Below are 18,006 nucleotides of genomic sequence, written 5' to 3' on the forward strand. Positions count from 1 at the left end.
AAGAACAATTTAAAGTGAACACAATTAGTCACTGCAATTAGCAAAAGTTTCCTAATGCCACAACGAATAATCCCTTACCTGTATGCCAGTGAAACAGTCCTCTATGGTGGTATGATAAGGGAATCCCTGCAAATGACAAATAGCTGGAACTCAAGATCTATTTCACAAACGTGAGCATCTAATAATCATCAAGGTCAATTCTCTTCCTCAGAATAATCAAGTCTGTGATTACCATGTGAGTCAAGCAGTGTGTTGTGGTGGTTTTAAACCAGCAAAGCCGACTCTGTGGGCCCCTTATCATCCCCAAGTAGTAGGACTTTACGTCCACTGACTGGAAATAGAGAAACAAAACTAGACATCAGAACTTGTAAAGAAGGGTGTTTATGTGTTTGTATCTCAGTTGCTGCACTGTAGAATACCTTAAACTGGGAGATGGAGGGGTCTGAAGAGAGGAACTGTATGTTTCGGCAGGCACTGATCAGCTCACCAGCATCGAGTGGCTGTGAAAAGTAAAGCAGGAAGATCGTGAGTGCTTCTGATCATAGCAGTTTCATAATAATATTCTTTTCCTTAAAGCTCTGGTTACCAGAAAAACAGGTGAAGGGTCTTGGTCTTCTTCTGTGGGCAGCAGCTGAACAGTTGGCTCAACAACCTTAAAACACACAAACAAAATTAGTCACTGCAATTACCATAATTTTACAATGCAACAATGAATAGTCCCTTACCTGAATGCCAGTGAATCTCCCCTCATATCTGGTATAATAAGGGAATCCCTGCAAATGACAATTTGATGAAATTCAAGATCCACATTTCAACAAAGTACTAAAAACCATGTCAATTCAATAATGTCCATTCTCTTCACCAGAGTAATAAAGACTGTGATTACCTCGAGAGTCAAGCAGCATGTCTCTGCGGTGTCAAACCAGTAGAGCCGACTCTCTGGACCCCTTATCATTCCAACTATGTCCACTGGCTAGAAATAGAGAAACAAAACTAAACATTAGAACTTGTAAAGAAGGGTGTTTGTGTGTTTGTATCTCAGCTGCAGCACTGTAGAATACCCCAGACTGGGAGAGGGAGGAGTCTGCAGACACGCACTGGACGTCACGGCAGGCGCTGTTCGGCTCATCAGCATCGAGCGGCTGTGAAATGTAGAGCATGAAAATCATAAGTGCTTCTTATCAAATCAGATTCATACTAACATTATTTACAGTAAACACAACCTTGTTAAATCTACTGATTGGTTTTAGTAAATAAATGAATGATTTGTTTACCAGAATGACAGCTGAAGGTTCATCCTGAGGTTCGGGAGGCAGCAGCTGCAGGATTGGCTCAATGACCTTAACGTGCACACACACACACACACACACACACACACACACACTTAGACAAAAGTGGCCTACAGGTTTCAGATTAAGTTAAATATCACTATTTAACTGACACATACCTGGAGGACAGAGGGAGTATCTACTGATTCCCCCTGCACATCCACAGGCTCTGTAACAAAATCACTTTTATGTGACTCAGAATTCTGACTCTTCAATTACACAACATCAAACTTTCCTATTAATAATTAATAACCTGTCAAGTTTGATAATTAGTTAACTTGTGAAGAAACAGACAAATTGTAGCAGTCAGATTGTGTAAATTCACTGTACATGTGACCTGATTAAACTCTCTAAAACCTCCTGCCCCTGTCCACCACCCAAATCTATAAAAATATTATACTGTGTAATTATTAAAACTCAGTTCATCAAGCTAACTAGCTTCATACTCACTATGATATTGTGTAAATAAAATGATTAGTGAAGTTCTCTAGGTAGATAACATACACCTGTAACCAAGCCCTTTAGGAGAGCTGATTAATCAGTAGTCTAAACATGATTTAGTGATTTAGTGTAAAACCAGTAGTCAGGGTTGGTAAAAGTGACTTTTAATGGGGATGAATATTATATTGTAGAATTAAATGAAATTCTCCTTGTTCAAGCTCATCAACTCGGTTCAGGATTTTAGTGTCATTTAAACCAACAGCCAAGTTCGTTAGCAGCTTAACTAACATTAGGCTAAACATTATATTTATATTATATTAATTGTGTAATAATTACAGCAAATAGACATGTTCTCTAGAGCTTGAGAATATGATAAGTTGTAGATATGATTAGTCCAACTATTACAGTGTCATTTAAATCGGTAAAAATCGGCTAAAGTCTGTTAGCGCGCTAGCTGGAGAATCACAAGGCTAAGCATGATTTAGTGTAAAACCAGTAGCCAGGGCTGTTAAAAGTGACCTACTAACAGGGTAAATAATTCATTGTGGAAATAAAATACATTCTTGAACCAAGCTTAAGGACTTTATTGTGTAATTTAAACCAGTAGCCAAGTTCGCTAGCACGATAACTAGCATGAGGCTAATTGTTAGCAGTAGATGAGGTGGCTTGTTAGCTACATAACATTAGACTGTAACACTGTACCTTCTACTGGATTTATTGTAAAATCAGTGAGACATTAAAGTCACGAGGTAGGATAAAGCTCCTCCTACCTTGAGGAAGCTCAGTGTGGTCAGGAGGAGCTCTTTCTGTCCGGAGGCTGCGGTAAATGAAGTATCCCGCACCGGCAGACAGAGTGACCAGACCCGCAGCACAGGCGATCTCACCCAGAGTCCAGTTCTTCAGTCCCTGAAGAAATCCACGGAAAGACATGGTGTGGTCAGAAGTCCTTCGTCGATCGTAGAAGTCGCTGATTGTAGAGATGAATTGTAGAGCTGTAGAGTTGTCTTGTAGAGTTGTCTTGTAGAGTTGTAGAGTTGTCTTGTAGAGTTGTAGAGCTGTAGAGTTGTCTTGTAGAGTTGTCTTGTAGAGCTGTAGAGTTGTCTTGTAGAGTTGTCTTGTCTTGTAGAGTTGTAGAGCTGTAGAGTTGTCTTGTAGAGTTGTCTTGTAGAGTTGTCTTGTAGAGTTGTAGAGTTGTCTTGTAGAGTTGTCTTGTAGAGTTGTAGAGTTGTAGAGCTGTAGAGTGTAGAGTTGTCTTGTAGAGTTGTCTTGTAGAGTTGTTGGTTGTCTCTAGTTGTCTTGTAGGATTGTAGAGCTGTAGAGTTGTCTTGTAGAGTTGTCTTGCAGAGTTGCAGAGTAGTTTGTCTTGTAGAGTTGTAGAGCTGTAGAGTTGTCTTGTAGAGTTGTCTTGTAGAGTTGTCTTGTAGAGTTGTAGAGCTGTAGGGATTGTCTTTGTAGGGGGATTGTCTTGTAGAGAGTTGTAGAGTTGTCTTGTAGAGTTGTCTTGCAGAGCTGTAGAGTTGTCTTGTAGAGCTGTAGAGTTGTAGAGTTGTGGTGATGGAGACGATGTTTATCCGATGTTTATCCGATGCCAGGCAGAAACTCAATGCAGGTTTTGAATAAAAACTATTGGATGAACGCGTCATCACCATGGAGACAGTTTAAATACAAATAAACAACTCTACAGCAGCGAAGACGCAGATGATGTCAAAGATGAAGCGATGCGACCGCACGTGCTATTGTCTGAGATGCGGATTGGGGTCACGGAGATGATGATGATGATGAGGATGATGATGATTATTATTATTATTATTATTGGTTGTTGTTATCGTTATAATGACTGTAATAAAAATTACTATTATGGTGTTCTTATTGTTAACACATTCACTTTAATTAAACTTATTTACTTTAATTACACTTATATATTAATATGTACTTAATCCTTTAATAATTCACTTAATTAATAACAAACTTTACTTCTTTATTAGTTTATTTATTTTTTAATCTATTGGTTTATATGTTTAAATGTTTACAACTTTAAATAAATATATTTCATTAGACAAATAAAGAGAATTTGCTTGTTTTTAATGATATTGATTAGTTTTGAAAACAGAATGCAAACGTAGATCTGTAGATACACATGGTTTTGTTGAAGGGTGAGTTTGAGCGAGAAAAGAATAGATGAAGTTTGAAAGCTGGCGTTATTTGATGCTTTGTGTCAAAACAATGAAAGGTGATATACAATTTAGTCCACATAGACTGTTGTTGCTCTAACTGTGTGAAGAGCTTTGTAAATGTGAACACAGTACTCATAAAAAATTCAACAATCCTTTTTCCCCATCTGCTGGAGAATCGATGAGATGACATCAAGTAATCTGGGGCAATTTTTGTAAACGTTTTCTGTTAATAAGTAAATCTTTTAGGACAGCACACTGGGACTCTCTTAAACACCCAGGACGTTCATATCTCTTAATTATCCACAATTAATTTGCTACACTTTCTTTTTACCAGTGTATTCTGTAATAAAGTTATAACAAGTATAATTCATTATAATTATATTCATTCATACAATTTCAGTAATTTACCTTCTTCAGTTTCACAGAGGAGCTGGATCCCATCCTGGAAAACTGGGTGTGAGTCTCCCTGGGTGGAACTCAGAAACTACAGTACACTGACCTAATAGTTCCCCATAAGCTCTTGGTTGCTGTTGTAGAAAGGATATTATTTAGTTACATTTACATTATTTACTTTCCAGTGTCACCAAAATGAGGATGGGTTCCCTTCTGAGCCTGGTTCCTTTCAACGTTTCTTCCTCATATCATCACAGGAGTTTTTCCTTGCCACAGTCCCATCAGGCTTGGTCATTAGGAATAAAATAATGATAAAATAGGGATGAAATAGTAAGTTTAAACTTAAATTTAAACTTTTTATATACAGTCTTGTGAAAAAATTAGGACACCCCATGAAAGCCTGTTTTTAACACATGGGATTCACTAAAAAGACACATAACTTTTTCTTATTGTCTGTCATTAAATCAGACTAAACTTTTCCTGATTTAGGTCAGTTCGGATTACCAAAATTATTTCTATTTGCTAAATGACAGAATTTTGAGAGAGAGAATTTTTAGAGAATTTTTATTACTTTCTTCAGAGTCAGAAGTTTACATACGCAAAGATTACTATGTCTTTAAACAACTTGGGAAAGCCTAGATGATGATGTCATGGTGGTGAAAGCTTCTGATAGGTTAATTGACAACATGTGAGTCAATTGGAGGTACAGCTGTGGATGTATTATAAGGCACAGCTCAAACACTCTGCTTCCTTGTGGGACGTCATGGGAAAAACAAAGAAAATCAGCAAAGTAATCAGGAGGAGAATTGTGGATTCTGCTGTATTTTGTGTTCTTTCCTTTGTAGCTTAGCCAGTGGGTCATAAAAGAGTTAATTTGGTTATATTTGTTATTTTGGCCTTGCGCCCTTCTGAAGTTGATACCCTTTTATTATTTCTTTGTTTTGAAATTTGTAAATAATTTTTTTTCTGTATTGGCTGTGGTTGCTTGGGTTATTGTATCCATTGCTGGGCCTGGAGACAGCGTTTTTCTGCCGCTGCACAGTCTCTCACCACCAACCATTTAGCTCTGTTGCTGTCTTCCCTAGACTAATTTAAGACCGTACCAATACGCAAGTATAAGTCCTGTACCGACATGGGCTGAAATTCCACTCAGCAAGGAAGAAGCCATTATTCAAAAACATCATAAAGAAGCCAGACTACAGTTTGCAAATGCACACTGAGGACAAATACCTTAATTTTTGGAGACATGTCCTGTGGCCTGATTGAACTGTTTGGCCATAGTGATCATCGTTACATTTGGAGGAAAAAGGGGAAGCTTGCAAGCCTGAGAACACCAGCTGTGAAGTGCGAGAGTGGCAGCATCATGTTGTGGGGTGTTTTGCTGCAGGAGGGACTGGTGCACTTCACAAAATAGATGACATTATGATGGAAGAACATTATGTAGAAATATTGAAGCAACATCTGAAGACATCAGCCAGGAAGTTAAAGCTTGGGAGCAAATGGGTCTTCCAAATCAACAATGACCCTAAGCATACCGCCAAATTAGTTACAAAATGTCTAAAGGACAACAAACTCAATGTTTTGGAGTGGCCATCACAAAGCCCTGATATCAATCCTTTAGAAAATTTGTGGGGAGAGCTGACAAGGCGTGTGACAGCAAGGCGGCCTACAAATCTGATTCAGTTACACCAGTTCTGTCAGGAGGAATGGGCCAAAATTCCAGTAAACTATTGTGAGAAGCTTGTGGAAGGATGCCCAAAACGTTTGACCCAAGTCATACAGTTTAAAGGCAATGCTACCAAATACTAAGGAAATGTATGTAAACCTCTGACTTTGAAGGAAGTAATAAAAAGTTTCTAAAAATCTCTCTCTCATTATTCTGACATTAAGCAAATAGAAATATTTGGTAATGCTAACTGACCTAAAACAGGCAAAGTGTAGTCTGATTTGATGTCAGACAGTAAAAAGGTTATGTGTCTTTTTATACAGTGTTTGTAAACTTCTGTTTTCAACTGTAAAGCCACTAAACCATTCCTCACTATGTATGCTAACCCTAGAAAGAAATGGCATGCTTCAACACAGCTTACAAAAAAATCTGTGTGTTTTGGGGGTTCAGTGTTGAATTATTTTGTTGTGTTACACTCCACTGTGGTAGTTAATGGATGGTCATATGAAAGGTGACATTCAGGACTAATAATGTGTAGTTTTATTCATTTATATTTTATTTAGTTGATTATTGGGTTTTAAATGTTATAATTTTATTGTAGCAGTTATACAATGTTTGATAAGTCAAATGGAAGGAACACCAGTATGATGATAAAACAGAGTAAAGGGTTGTTTTGTGACACCAAGTTAGTGTTGTGCTTGGTTCTACAATTAACACCAGCTTGTAGTGTAAGTGACCTTTCATCTGAGGGTTTCATCAGTTTTCAAGATTATTACCCAGAAGTGGTCATCCACATGTTACACAGCATACAGATCAGAAGAGTGAATGTCAGAGTGAATTTACTGAACAGCATGACTTCTGTAGGAAAACTTTAAAAGGTCTGTTTGAAGGTCAGAAACCGGAGACAGTGGCTGATTTCTGGAGAATGGTTTGGGAGCACAAATCTGCCACCATAGTCATGCTAACTAACATACGGGAGAGAGAAGAGGTAAAATACATAAATATAGCACACAGTTTGTTCTGGAAATGCTTGAAAGGGTTAAATGATTTTGAATCTGCATATGTTTTTAGGAATAATGCTGTCAGTACTGGCCACAGCAGGGCTGCTGGCTGTACAGATGTGTCCTTGGAGGATGTAGCAGTGCTGATCGACTACACTATCCAGTAGTTCTGTGTGCAATATGTAAGTCTGAAAGAAACAAATGAACAGAAGAATAAAGAATGCAGAATTGCACATATATCAATTCAATTCAATTTTATATGGATAGTGCTTTTAACAATGAACAGTGTCTCAAAGCAGCTTTACAGAACATAGGAACAAAAAACATAGATGTTAGACAAAATCATCCCTAGTGAGCAAGCCTATGGTGACTGTGGCAAGGAAAAACTCCCTTAAATGGTTTAAGGAAGAAACCTTGAGAGGAATTAGACTCAAAAGGGAACCCATCCTCATTTGGGTGACACCAGAGAGTGTGATTATAAATTATTCTAAACATCGAAGAGTGTGATTATGAACAATGTTATTTCTGCAGTTATGTACAGTCTACAGTGTGATGCAGATACAGCATATGTAGAATGTTAGTGTGTGTATTAATTAGGAGGTTGTTGTCGTCCTCTAAGTCCACATAGGGCTGGCAGCGTTGCTTTGATATACACAAATCCTCACGAAGCAGAACCCAGCTGAAGCTGGTCCATCTCTGGATGCCTCAGGATCCTTGCAGGATTGGCCTCTGATTACTGAAGATGGCACAATCTCCAGATGCCTCAGGATGGGTAGGAAAAAAGGAACATGTGGAAAGGAATTAGCGTAGCTGCCGTTTATGATATTAGCAGCACTAGATGATAATGTGCATTTAATCAGATGTACTGGAGCACAAGGTTATGGGATGTATTATGTCTATGCCAGGCTAAAGAGATATGTCTTTAATCTACTTTTAAACTGGGAGACTGTGTCTGAGCCCTGAACACTGTCAGGAAGGCTATTCCAAAGTTTAAAAACACTCTACCCCCTTTTGTAGACTTTGATATTCTGAGAACTACCAGAAGTCCAGAGTTTTGTGATCTTAAAGAGCGTGGTGGATTGTAGCGAGTCAGAAGACTGGCTAGATACGTGGGAGCTAAACCATTTACAGCCTTGCATTTAAGTAGTGCTAGTTTGTAATCAATTCTAATTTTAACAGGTAGCCAGTGCAGGGATGGTAATATTGGGGTTATTTGATCATATTTTCTTGATCTGGTAAGAACTCTGGCAGCTGCTTTCTGGACTAACTGTAGCTTGTTTATTGGAGATGCAGGACAACCACCTAGTAATGCATTACAATAGTCCAGTCTGGAGTTCAGGAATGCATGAACTAGTTTTTCTGCATCAGATACATATAAAATGTTCCTAAGCTTATATATATATATATATATATATATATATATATATATATATATATATACAGTACATTGGCTCATGGTGATTTGTGAGGAGTTTCATGTATGTAGTTTTTACATAGAAATGATTTTACACACAGCTCCATTTCACCAGCTGGCCTGATTTTGGTGTTCATGGCTAAATTTGACCAGCCTGGTGACCAATCTTCATTGATTGCACATTCCACCAGTAAGAGCAGAGTGTGAAGGTTTAATTAGCAGAGTAATAGCACAGTTTTGCTTAAAATATTGCAATGCACACAACATTATGGGAGACATATCATGGGAGTTCAAAGAGGACAAATTGTTGGTGGACGTCTCGCTGGTGCATCTGTGAGGAAGACAGCAAGTCTTTGTGATGTATCACGAGCCACGGTATCCAGTGTAATGTCAGCATACCACCAAGAACGGCGAACCCCATCCAACAGGAGTAACTGTGGACGCAAGAGGACGCTGTCTGAAAGGGATGTCCGGGTGCTAACCGGATTGTATCCAAAAACATAAAACCACAGCTGCCCAACTCACTGCAGAATTAAATGTGCACCTCAACTCTGAGGTGATATGCAAAATGTGCACCACCAAAACTGTCCGTCAGGAGCTCCACAGGGTCAGTGTACATGGCCGGGCTGCTATAGCCAAACCTTTGGTCACTCGTGCCAATGCCAAACGTCGGTTTCAATGGTGCCAGCAGCGAAAATCTTGGGCTGTGGACAATGTGAAACATGTATTGTTCTCTGATGAGTCCACCTTCACTGTCTTTCCCACATCCGGGAGAGTTACGGTGTGGAGAAGCCCCAAAGAAGCGTACCACCCAGACTATTGCATGCCCAGAGTGAAGCATGGGGGTGGATCAGTGATGGTTTGGGCTGCAATATCGTGGCATTCCCTAGGCCCAAAACTTGCTAGATGGGTGTGTCACTGCCAAGGACTACCGAACCATTCTGGAGGACCATGTACACCCAATGGTTCAAACATTGTATCCTGAAGGCGGTGCCGTGTATCAGGATGATAATGCACCAATACACACAGCAAGACTGGTGACAGAGTGGTTTGATGAACATGAAAGTGAAGTTGAACATCTCCCATGGCCTGCACAGTCACCAGATCTAAATATTATTGAGCCACTTTGGGGTGTTTTGGAGGAGCGAGTCAGGAAACGTTTTCCTCCACCAGCATCACGTAGTGACCTGGCCACTATTCTGCAAGAAGAATGGCTCAAAATCCCTCTGGCCACTGTGCAGGACTTGTATCTGTCATTCCCAAGGCAATTGATGCTGTACTGGGAGCAAAGGAGGCCCTACACCATACTAATGAATTACTGTGGTCTAAAACCAGGCGTTTCAGTTTCATTGTCCAACCCCTGTATGTATGTATGTATGTATGTATGTATGTATACAGTACATTGGCTCATGGTGGTTTGTGAGGAGTTTCATGTATGTAGTTTTTACATAGAAATGAATTTACTCTCAGCTCCATTTCACCAGCTGGCCTGATTTTGGTGTTCCACTCTCGCCTATCAGTATGCTCTTAAGAAAGTCAAGAGTGTTAACCCAGCACACGCCGGACCCATCATAGTTCACTGCAGGTGACAGTGACCATCAGTCTGAACATTCTTCATCTGAATGTAAACATAAATATACTATTTCAGGCTAATTACAGCAAAAAATAATGGCATTTCACACTGACACTGTGGACCAGATGTGCACGTGATGCAGCACAAAACATGATGCTCTCTTATGTGGCAGAATATTGCAGTCTAAAAGGTGAATTGGAGGAAATGATCAGGGTACTGAAGTATCTGAGATTTTTCAGGAGTGAAAATTGAAATAAAATTTGTTGCTCAAATTGCTGAAGAAGTTAATGCTGGTTCTGATAGAAAGGTGTCAGGATACACAGTGCATCACAGTTTGTGCACCGCCAAGAGTGCCAACAATGGGCATGTGAGAATCAGAACTGAACCACAGAGCAATGGAAGAAGGTGGTCTGGTCTGATGAATCACGTTTTCTTTTACATCACATGGATGCCCGGATGCGTGTGAGTAAACTTACCTGGGGAACACATGGCGCCAGGATGCTCTATGGGAAGAAGGCAAGCCGGTGGAGGCAGTGTCATGCTTCAGGCAATGTTCTGCTGGGAAACCTTGACACCTGCCATCCATGTGGATGTTACTTTACCACCTAACACATACCACCTACCTAAGCATTGTTACAGACCATGTACACCCTTTCATGGAAACTGTATTCTCTGATGGCTGTGGCCTGTTTGTTTGTTTTTGTGTAATTGTTCTTTGTGTATTTGCTATTTATTGATGCCTCCTTTGTATGTTTTATCATTTCGTAGCCCACTTGTGTTTAGGACAATCTTGAAAAGGAGATGTTACACCTACAGAGGCTACTGTTTCAAGAAATTCAAATTAACTTAAAGAGAAAGTGCTTCCTAAAAAGAGAAGTCAGGAAAAGACTAAAGTTTAGCAGTAAAAGTTGCTCTTTTATGTGGCACAGCCTGGATGAAGCAATGCTACTATTTTACATTACAACTGCAAACAAAGAAAAAAACAAACAAAGGTCACACCTTGTACTGTTACATGTTACACCATGATCCTAAAGAAACCACATTTCACTCCAACATACACGAGCTATATACATATTGTTGCTGCCCCTTGAAATTTTTCTTCCATTTTCAGTTCAGTTGAAAGTCTGTGAATGGTCTTCGGTGGTAAAAACCCTGTCGAGCTTCTTCAGGACTGGAAGAGTAGTGCAGTATTTTTTTCCCATGGTTATTAGTGACCGTTCCAGGGAGAGGTCGCCCTGAACACGCCGTTTGGTCCAGCTGCCTTAAAAAGGTTAAAACTGACCACCTTTCTGTCTCTCTTATTGTCCACTGACTAGAAATAGAAAAACAATTCTAAACATTAGAACTTGTAAACACGTGTGTGTGTGTGTGTGTGTGTGTGTGTGTGTGTGTTGTTTCACGGAATTCAACACAAACCATCGTACTTAGACAGTAAAGTCTGATCCTGAAATGATTATGAAGGATGAAGGAATTCACTGCTTAAGAAGTGATCTATGAGCAGTAGATATGGAGAGCTGTGCAGTAACTCCAGAGGAAATGAAAGCCATTATTGAGCCAAGTGAAATTTAACAGTTTTTTATTTTTTATTTTATTAGCAGTAACAACAAAAAAAAGTCTATTTTTAACAATTTATCTTCAAATGTTTAAAATAAAAGCTGTTTCCCCGTTGACAGGTAATTTCTTTATTTTCTGCTCTCTGGTTGAGCATCACCTGGCTTGCTTTCTACAGCTTCAGCCTCAGCTTCAACCTGAACCATGTTTTCAGCCTCATCTACTTCTAAAAAAAAAATCTTGATTAGCTTTTTCAATATGATGTAATGTTTAGATTGTATTAATTGACACAGATAAAATCTTTTACTTCAATTCCTCATTAATTTAAGTCCAGGTACATTACTGACATCATGACATGATATTAATATTCATACCTGATTTGTTGACTTGGACTTTCTTCTTTCTTCTGCCTCGTGTCCCTTTTTGGTCCGCTTTCTTCTTCTCCTTTTTAACTGCTGGTGTGCTGTTCTCTGCTTCAGTATCTCCTGGTTTGCTTTCTAAAGCATCAGCCTCAGCTTCAGCATCAAAATCAACTTGAGCTTCAGCTTCAGCCTCAGCTACAGCCTCAACCTTCACTTCAGCCTCAGCTACAGCCTCAACCTTCACTTCAGCCTCAGCTACAGCCTCAACCTTCACTTCAGCCTCAGCTACAGCCTCAACCTTCACTTCAGCCTCATCACCAGCTTCAGCCTCATCTTCCTTCTCGACCTCAGCCTCAGCATCGACTGCTTCAGTCTCGGCTTCCACTTCAGCCTCAGTCTTAAACACTATCACTATTGACATTTTTGATTATTAATAATATTTTTTATAAATAAAGGATGAATTTGTATTTTTTATGCTCGTTTGTTTAGTTACTTATTTCTTTGAGTAGTTGATGTTCAGAGGGATCATGTGCAGTTTAGTTTACAGTTAAAGAGTTATCGGTGTGAGTGATTGCTTTTACAAACTGCTTCTGGAAATTTACATGATAAACAATTCATTTATTTTGTTTTATTTTTCAGTACCTTTAAGCATTTATCTTATTAACATTGTCCATGTCGGTTTTGTGGTATCCTGAACTAAATATTATCGCCATGGAAAATGCTTCCTGGATTGACCACTAGGTGTCACTGTGTGATTACTGCTGTTAATATGCTCTCACTAGTTACTGAGAGAGTTGAGTTTTTGGGCTGAAAATGAAGAAAATCTAATCGGTTTGTATGTCAGGTTCATTTTTGTTCATTTACTTACTCATTTTCTGGCTGCTCGTCATTTCAGTGGCTTTTATAAAGACATTAATATAATTAACATTAAACTAGCATCCAGAGTCTGCTTTGTCATACATTGCTGAGAGAAACATGGGGATCATGAGTGTCTGAGAAATTACAAGCTTCTTACAGATTTCTTTTTAATGCTAAAGTCAGTCCTGTTCTGTTGTTTATGTTCATAATAGGTAAACATTTCTGTGTCAGAGTTTCATACAGTTAGAGGATGAACTGATTTACATGAGAGCATTGTGTATAACATGCCCCATACAGGAAGTATTTATATTTATACATGTTTTATACTGTGTAGTAATTATACTTTGTTTATCAGGGGAAAGAGTTGCTGAAGGAGAAGAGGCGAAAAAGACAGTTGCTTTTCCAAGAACAAAAGGTATAAACCTTTGCATAGTAAACTTTCATATTTAAGCTTAATGCAAATGTTTTAAAGTCTTTGTAATTGCCTAATGTTTCTAAAGTTTAATTATTACTCATGTATTGTTTAAAGCTTTGAAGAAAAGCAGACTTTTACCAGATGCTCTTTAGAAGAATTTGAGACAGCGGTCCAGAAGTACGTGATATTTTAAGCTAACATACACTGACCAGGCATAACATTATGTCCACATTATGACCATTATGACCACTAATATTGTGTTGTGTTGTTGTGTTGTGTTGACACCTTTCTATCAGAACCAGCATTAACTTCTTCAGCAATTTGTAGCTCGTCTGTTGGGATCGGATCAACGGCCAGCCTTCAATCCCGTGTGCATCAGTGAGCCTTGACCGCCCCATGACCCTGTTGCCGGTTCACCATTGTTCCTTCCTTGGACCACTTTTGATAGATACTGACACTGCAGACCAGGAACACCCCACAAGAGCTGCAGTTTTGGAGATGCTCTGATCCAGTCGTCTAGCCACCACAATTTAGCCTTTGTCAAACTCACTCAAATCCTTACGCTTGGCCATTTTCCTGCATTTAACACATCAGCTTTGAAGACAAAATGTTCACTTGCTGCCTAAAACATCCCACCCACTAACAGGTGTGATAATGAGGAGATAATCAGTGTTATTCACTTCACCTGTCAGTGGTTATAATGTTATGCCAGATCTATTTATGTATATATATACACACACACACAAACTTCTTCATATTCACTTGTATAATTGTGTATTCTTGTTATTTCTGTATAGATATTGCCAGATGATCAAGGTAAGATCTAAAATTGTTCTGGTAGTTTCCCAACTCTGATCAGATCAGGCATTATCTCTTTAGTTGGTAGACAGTAATTTGCTTATAAGTTTCCTTTGACTTATTGGAGGCTATTTTGTCCTGCAGCTGAGCAGCAGAAAGAGAAGAAAATAAAAGTGAAGAAGTTGAAGAAAGTGTGTCCAAGCGGTAGGCTGAAACATTTATGAATACAACTAGATGTCCTTGCACATGATTATGAGGAAGTGACCAGAACAAAATGACTGCAGTAAAATTCTATGTGTTCAGTCTAATCCATGTGGCTAGAATACACCTGATGTAGACTGACACAGCAGTGCTTCTGCACAGGAGCACAAATTGTGTTAAACTGCAGCTTGATGCACAACATCTGTGATTTCTGACATAACATAGCTACAGAAGGTAGAGACTGTTGCTGTGAGGATGTCTGTACTGGATCAGTGCTAGTGGCTAATACTCAGGAGTTCAGTATCAGTATTGTCAAAAATGGGATTGGTAGCATTAATGCAAAAATGGATGATATTTTCTGAGGCAAACACTTCAATTTGTGGTTCAGTGCTAACTCTTAGTATACTAACACTTAGGCTCAGGAAAATGAACTATTTTACCACATACCCTGACTACAGTGCCATGTTGTATAAACAAAAACAGCAATCCAACATGTGGCACTGGTTTAATAAGTTGTGTTACAATACAGATCCACAGCCCAACAATAATCAAACACATCTGTGATAGAAAACTGTTCATCACCAGAACATTTGTCACTTGTGTAGTGGAAATTTTAACAAGTAACATAGATGAACAAGTAACCCTTCAGGAACTCTGCTGTGTGTGTGGAGAGGAAGGCGTTAAACAGGTGGCTGCCAGTACCAGGAGCGACTCTCTTTGCTTTGACTCGTACCCTTGTGTCAATGTGTAGTTTGTTAACCATTTCAAGTCACAGTACAGACATGCCACCACACTTGTTTATGAAATGATATGAACACCACAATTTCCCTTGCTTTAGTTTGCAGGGTAACTGCAGAGGCGTCTTGGTGAAGGATGGGTCTGGAAATACCTCAAGCAGAAATCAGCCATGGATTTCACCCAAGCACGCTCTGTATGGCTCAGGAACCCAGAGAACAACCATTAAGGAAACAAACAAGCCAGTGTATATGTGTTTAACAGAACAGTCCACCCTGAAACACATGAAGTTTACACTGAAATATTTATGATGTGCATAGAGATTATTTTTGGATAGCAGCTGCATGATTATTATAAGTTCACAGTTGTCAGTTACTGTTACCAGCCGGACAGTACCAGCTCAGTTACTATGACATTTTATAGGACAGAAAAACACTAAGGGATAATAGCGTGTAAGCCTTGCTGTAATGTTCAGTATTTACTCTCCAGTAATGCGTATATCTGCTTCAAATGCTTGATAGTGAGCTGTTTGAAGGGGAAATGGTTTCCAAACTCAGGCTATATTTTGAGCAGAGATGATGCTTGATGGAACACCGGGTGTTGGCTGCTATCTCCAATAATAGTCACAGAGAAGGCCAGAGCATATAATTTACATCATTTTTATACTCATTAAACCACTCAGTGATCCCTCATGCCTGTAGATATGGATATTGTCATGCTGTAAGATCAGAATAAAATGTTTCATTATAGACCTACATATATACACACATTACATACAGTAAATATAATATGTGTTCTTAGGAGAAGCAGTCTCGTCTGGTCAGACATTTTCATTTCCATGGTTGGCCAGGGTGGAATCTCATCGGACGGAAAGGAATGATTGATCTGATTGCTGCAGTGCAGAAACAACAACAGCAATCTGGCAGCCCCCTATAGTGGTGCACTGCAGGTACACATACACACCCACTCACACACTCAAGCTGCAAACTGATGATTAAAGCTCAGAATTGAAGTGAACAAGAATCCTTGCTGGCTTGGCAAAGGACTGATTGAGGAACCAATCAATCATTTGCAACACTATTATTTTGTGTCAATATATAATCACACTTTCACGGTTTTATATTGCTGTTAATACACAATAGTTACCACTTGTGTTTTGGTTTTAATCAGTGCTGGTGCAGGCCGGATTGGAGCGTTCATTGCTCGTTTTTGGAGCGGGTTAAAGCGAGGAGCTTACTGGGCGTGAAGAGTTTACGCACTCAGAGACCACACATGGTCCAAACTGTGGTAAGAATCTTTTACACACAAGTGCCTGATTTGTGGAAAAATAACTAGGTCCTGTCACTGTCTTATCAATATGTGATAGTGTACTAATATGTAAACAGTTATGTTTTTTCTTTCTTTCAGGAACAGTATGACTTCTGCTACAAAGTGGTACAAGATTTTGTAGATATTTTCTCAGGCGATGCTAATTTCAAATGACTTTTCCTTTCTTCACTTCCGGAAAAAAACCTTTCACATTTGTTCTGCTTTCAGTTAGAAGAAACTCTTGCTATGGGTTCATAATACTCTATGCACTTGATCTTGATCTTTCTCTTATGCACTGAAATAATTGCAGATTTTTTTGTACATAAGCAATTCCTCGATTGTGTAACCACATGATAATGATTTGAAACATTTGCGATTAGACTGTAGTCTCTTTGTACTTTGTTAAATAATGAAATTGTTTTATTTATATATTTTGGGTACAGGGCTGAATGAGAACATTTTTAGATAATCAACATATATTTTCATTAATACATTGCCTGCTACTGTTTTATGTTATTAAGTATTATTATTATTATTTTTTATATTATTATCAGTTTCAGCTGAAAGCCTAGAAGACACGTTGCATTCAGGTATGCTTGTTAAATGGCCCATCATCGTTCAGCTGGACTTTCTGCTGCCAAAAGTGGAGCCATTGATACCAAACAGACCCCATTATATTCAGTTTGATTTGGGGATACATTTCCTGTGGCCAAATGCCTTTGTAAAGGCCACTTGACTGTGATTACTGTAGGTAAAGTGTAGTCAATGTAATAGAAAATGTTATTAGGCGTTTTATAATTACAGCAACACTGTGTGAGTACGATGGTGGGATGACTCCTCAAGACCTCAGACCTGCTGTAATGGAAATTTACCTGACAGTGTTAATCTGAGAGCCTTTGAGTTCTTTTAGTCACGAGAAGTATAGAAGGGAAAGAGATGACTTATAATACTCTTTACAGATACATAATTTTTAGGGGATTAATTTTATTTTGCTTTAAGGTGCCTGAGGTGGAATTCTAAAGAATCAGATGGCTACTTGCATATAGATAGACAGAGTTTTAGATGGAATTATTGGTCTGGTTATAGATGTGATTTAAGAAATCTGAGCAAATGGGTTGATTATTCCACCCACTCCATATTCTGTTTTAATTTCAATGAGCAGTAATTGCTGGCTGGAGAATATTAACTACATTATACATAGATAATTATCTAATGACTTTAGCATGTGAAAGAATGGAGTAGAAGGTTACAGGAAATTTGCATGGATTTGCAGGAAGTAAATGGCAGAAGAAACAAGCTGCAGCTTTATATAATACAGCGTCCTGTAAAGGTATTCTGAATTGTTCATTTCAACATCTCTTTTCTGTTGTTTTATCAAGCAGCTTGGAACTGCAACAACAGTAAATCAAGTATGAAGCAGAATTAAAGAATGTCACTTTTTATTTCTTTGTGGTTATTGGTCAGATGGATACTGATGAAATGTGTCTAACAGACAGTTATACAGGGATAAATCTGCATTATGCAGTCTGTAGGCCTAAGATAAGATAAAGAGGATATAATTGTCTATGAAAAGAGAACAAGCTATTCAGGGTGAAAGAAAATACTGGTTCATTACCCAAAAGAAAATAAGAACATGAATGAATTAAAAAACATGGAATAATGTTTTTAATATGAATAAACGTTTTACAACAGATTACATTTATTACAAAAATGATAGTTTAATAATGATGATATGATATCCATCTCATATAACACTTTTTCCAGGATTACATGTCACAAACATTGCCT

The 18,006-nt window shown here is 38.6% G+C and overlaps 1 protein-coding gene across 1 annotated transcript in view; it reads right to left on the reverse strand.

Annotated features, from left to right (window-relative positions):
- Positions 1-17,671: 17,671 nt before the first annotated feature.
- The window catches only part of LOC131347263 (MICAL-like protein 2), a 22,788-nt gene continuing 22,453 nt past the window's right edge, over positions 17,672-18,006 (reverse strand). Inside the window, exon 9 of the mRNA XM_058381246.1 lies at positions 17,672-17,752. Within this exon, the coding sequence (XP_058237229.1) occupies positions 17,672-17,752 (81 nt within the window). The remainder of the gene's footprint in view (positions 17,753-18,006) is intronic.

The sequence above is a fragment of the Hemibagrus wyckioides genome, linkage group LG26 (genome assembly GCF_019097595.1).
Source record: "Hemibagrus wyckioides isolate EC202008001 linkage group LG26, SWU_Hwy_1.0, whole genome shotgun sequence".
Taxonomy (NCBI): domain Eukaryota; kingdom Metazoa; phylum Chordata; class Actinopteri; order Siluriformes; family Bagridae; genus Hemibagrus; species Hemibagrus wyckioides.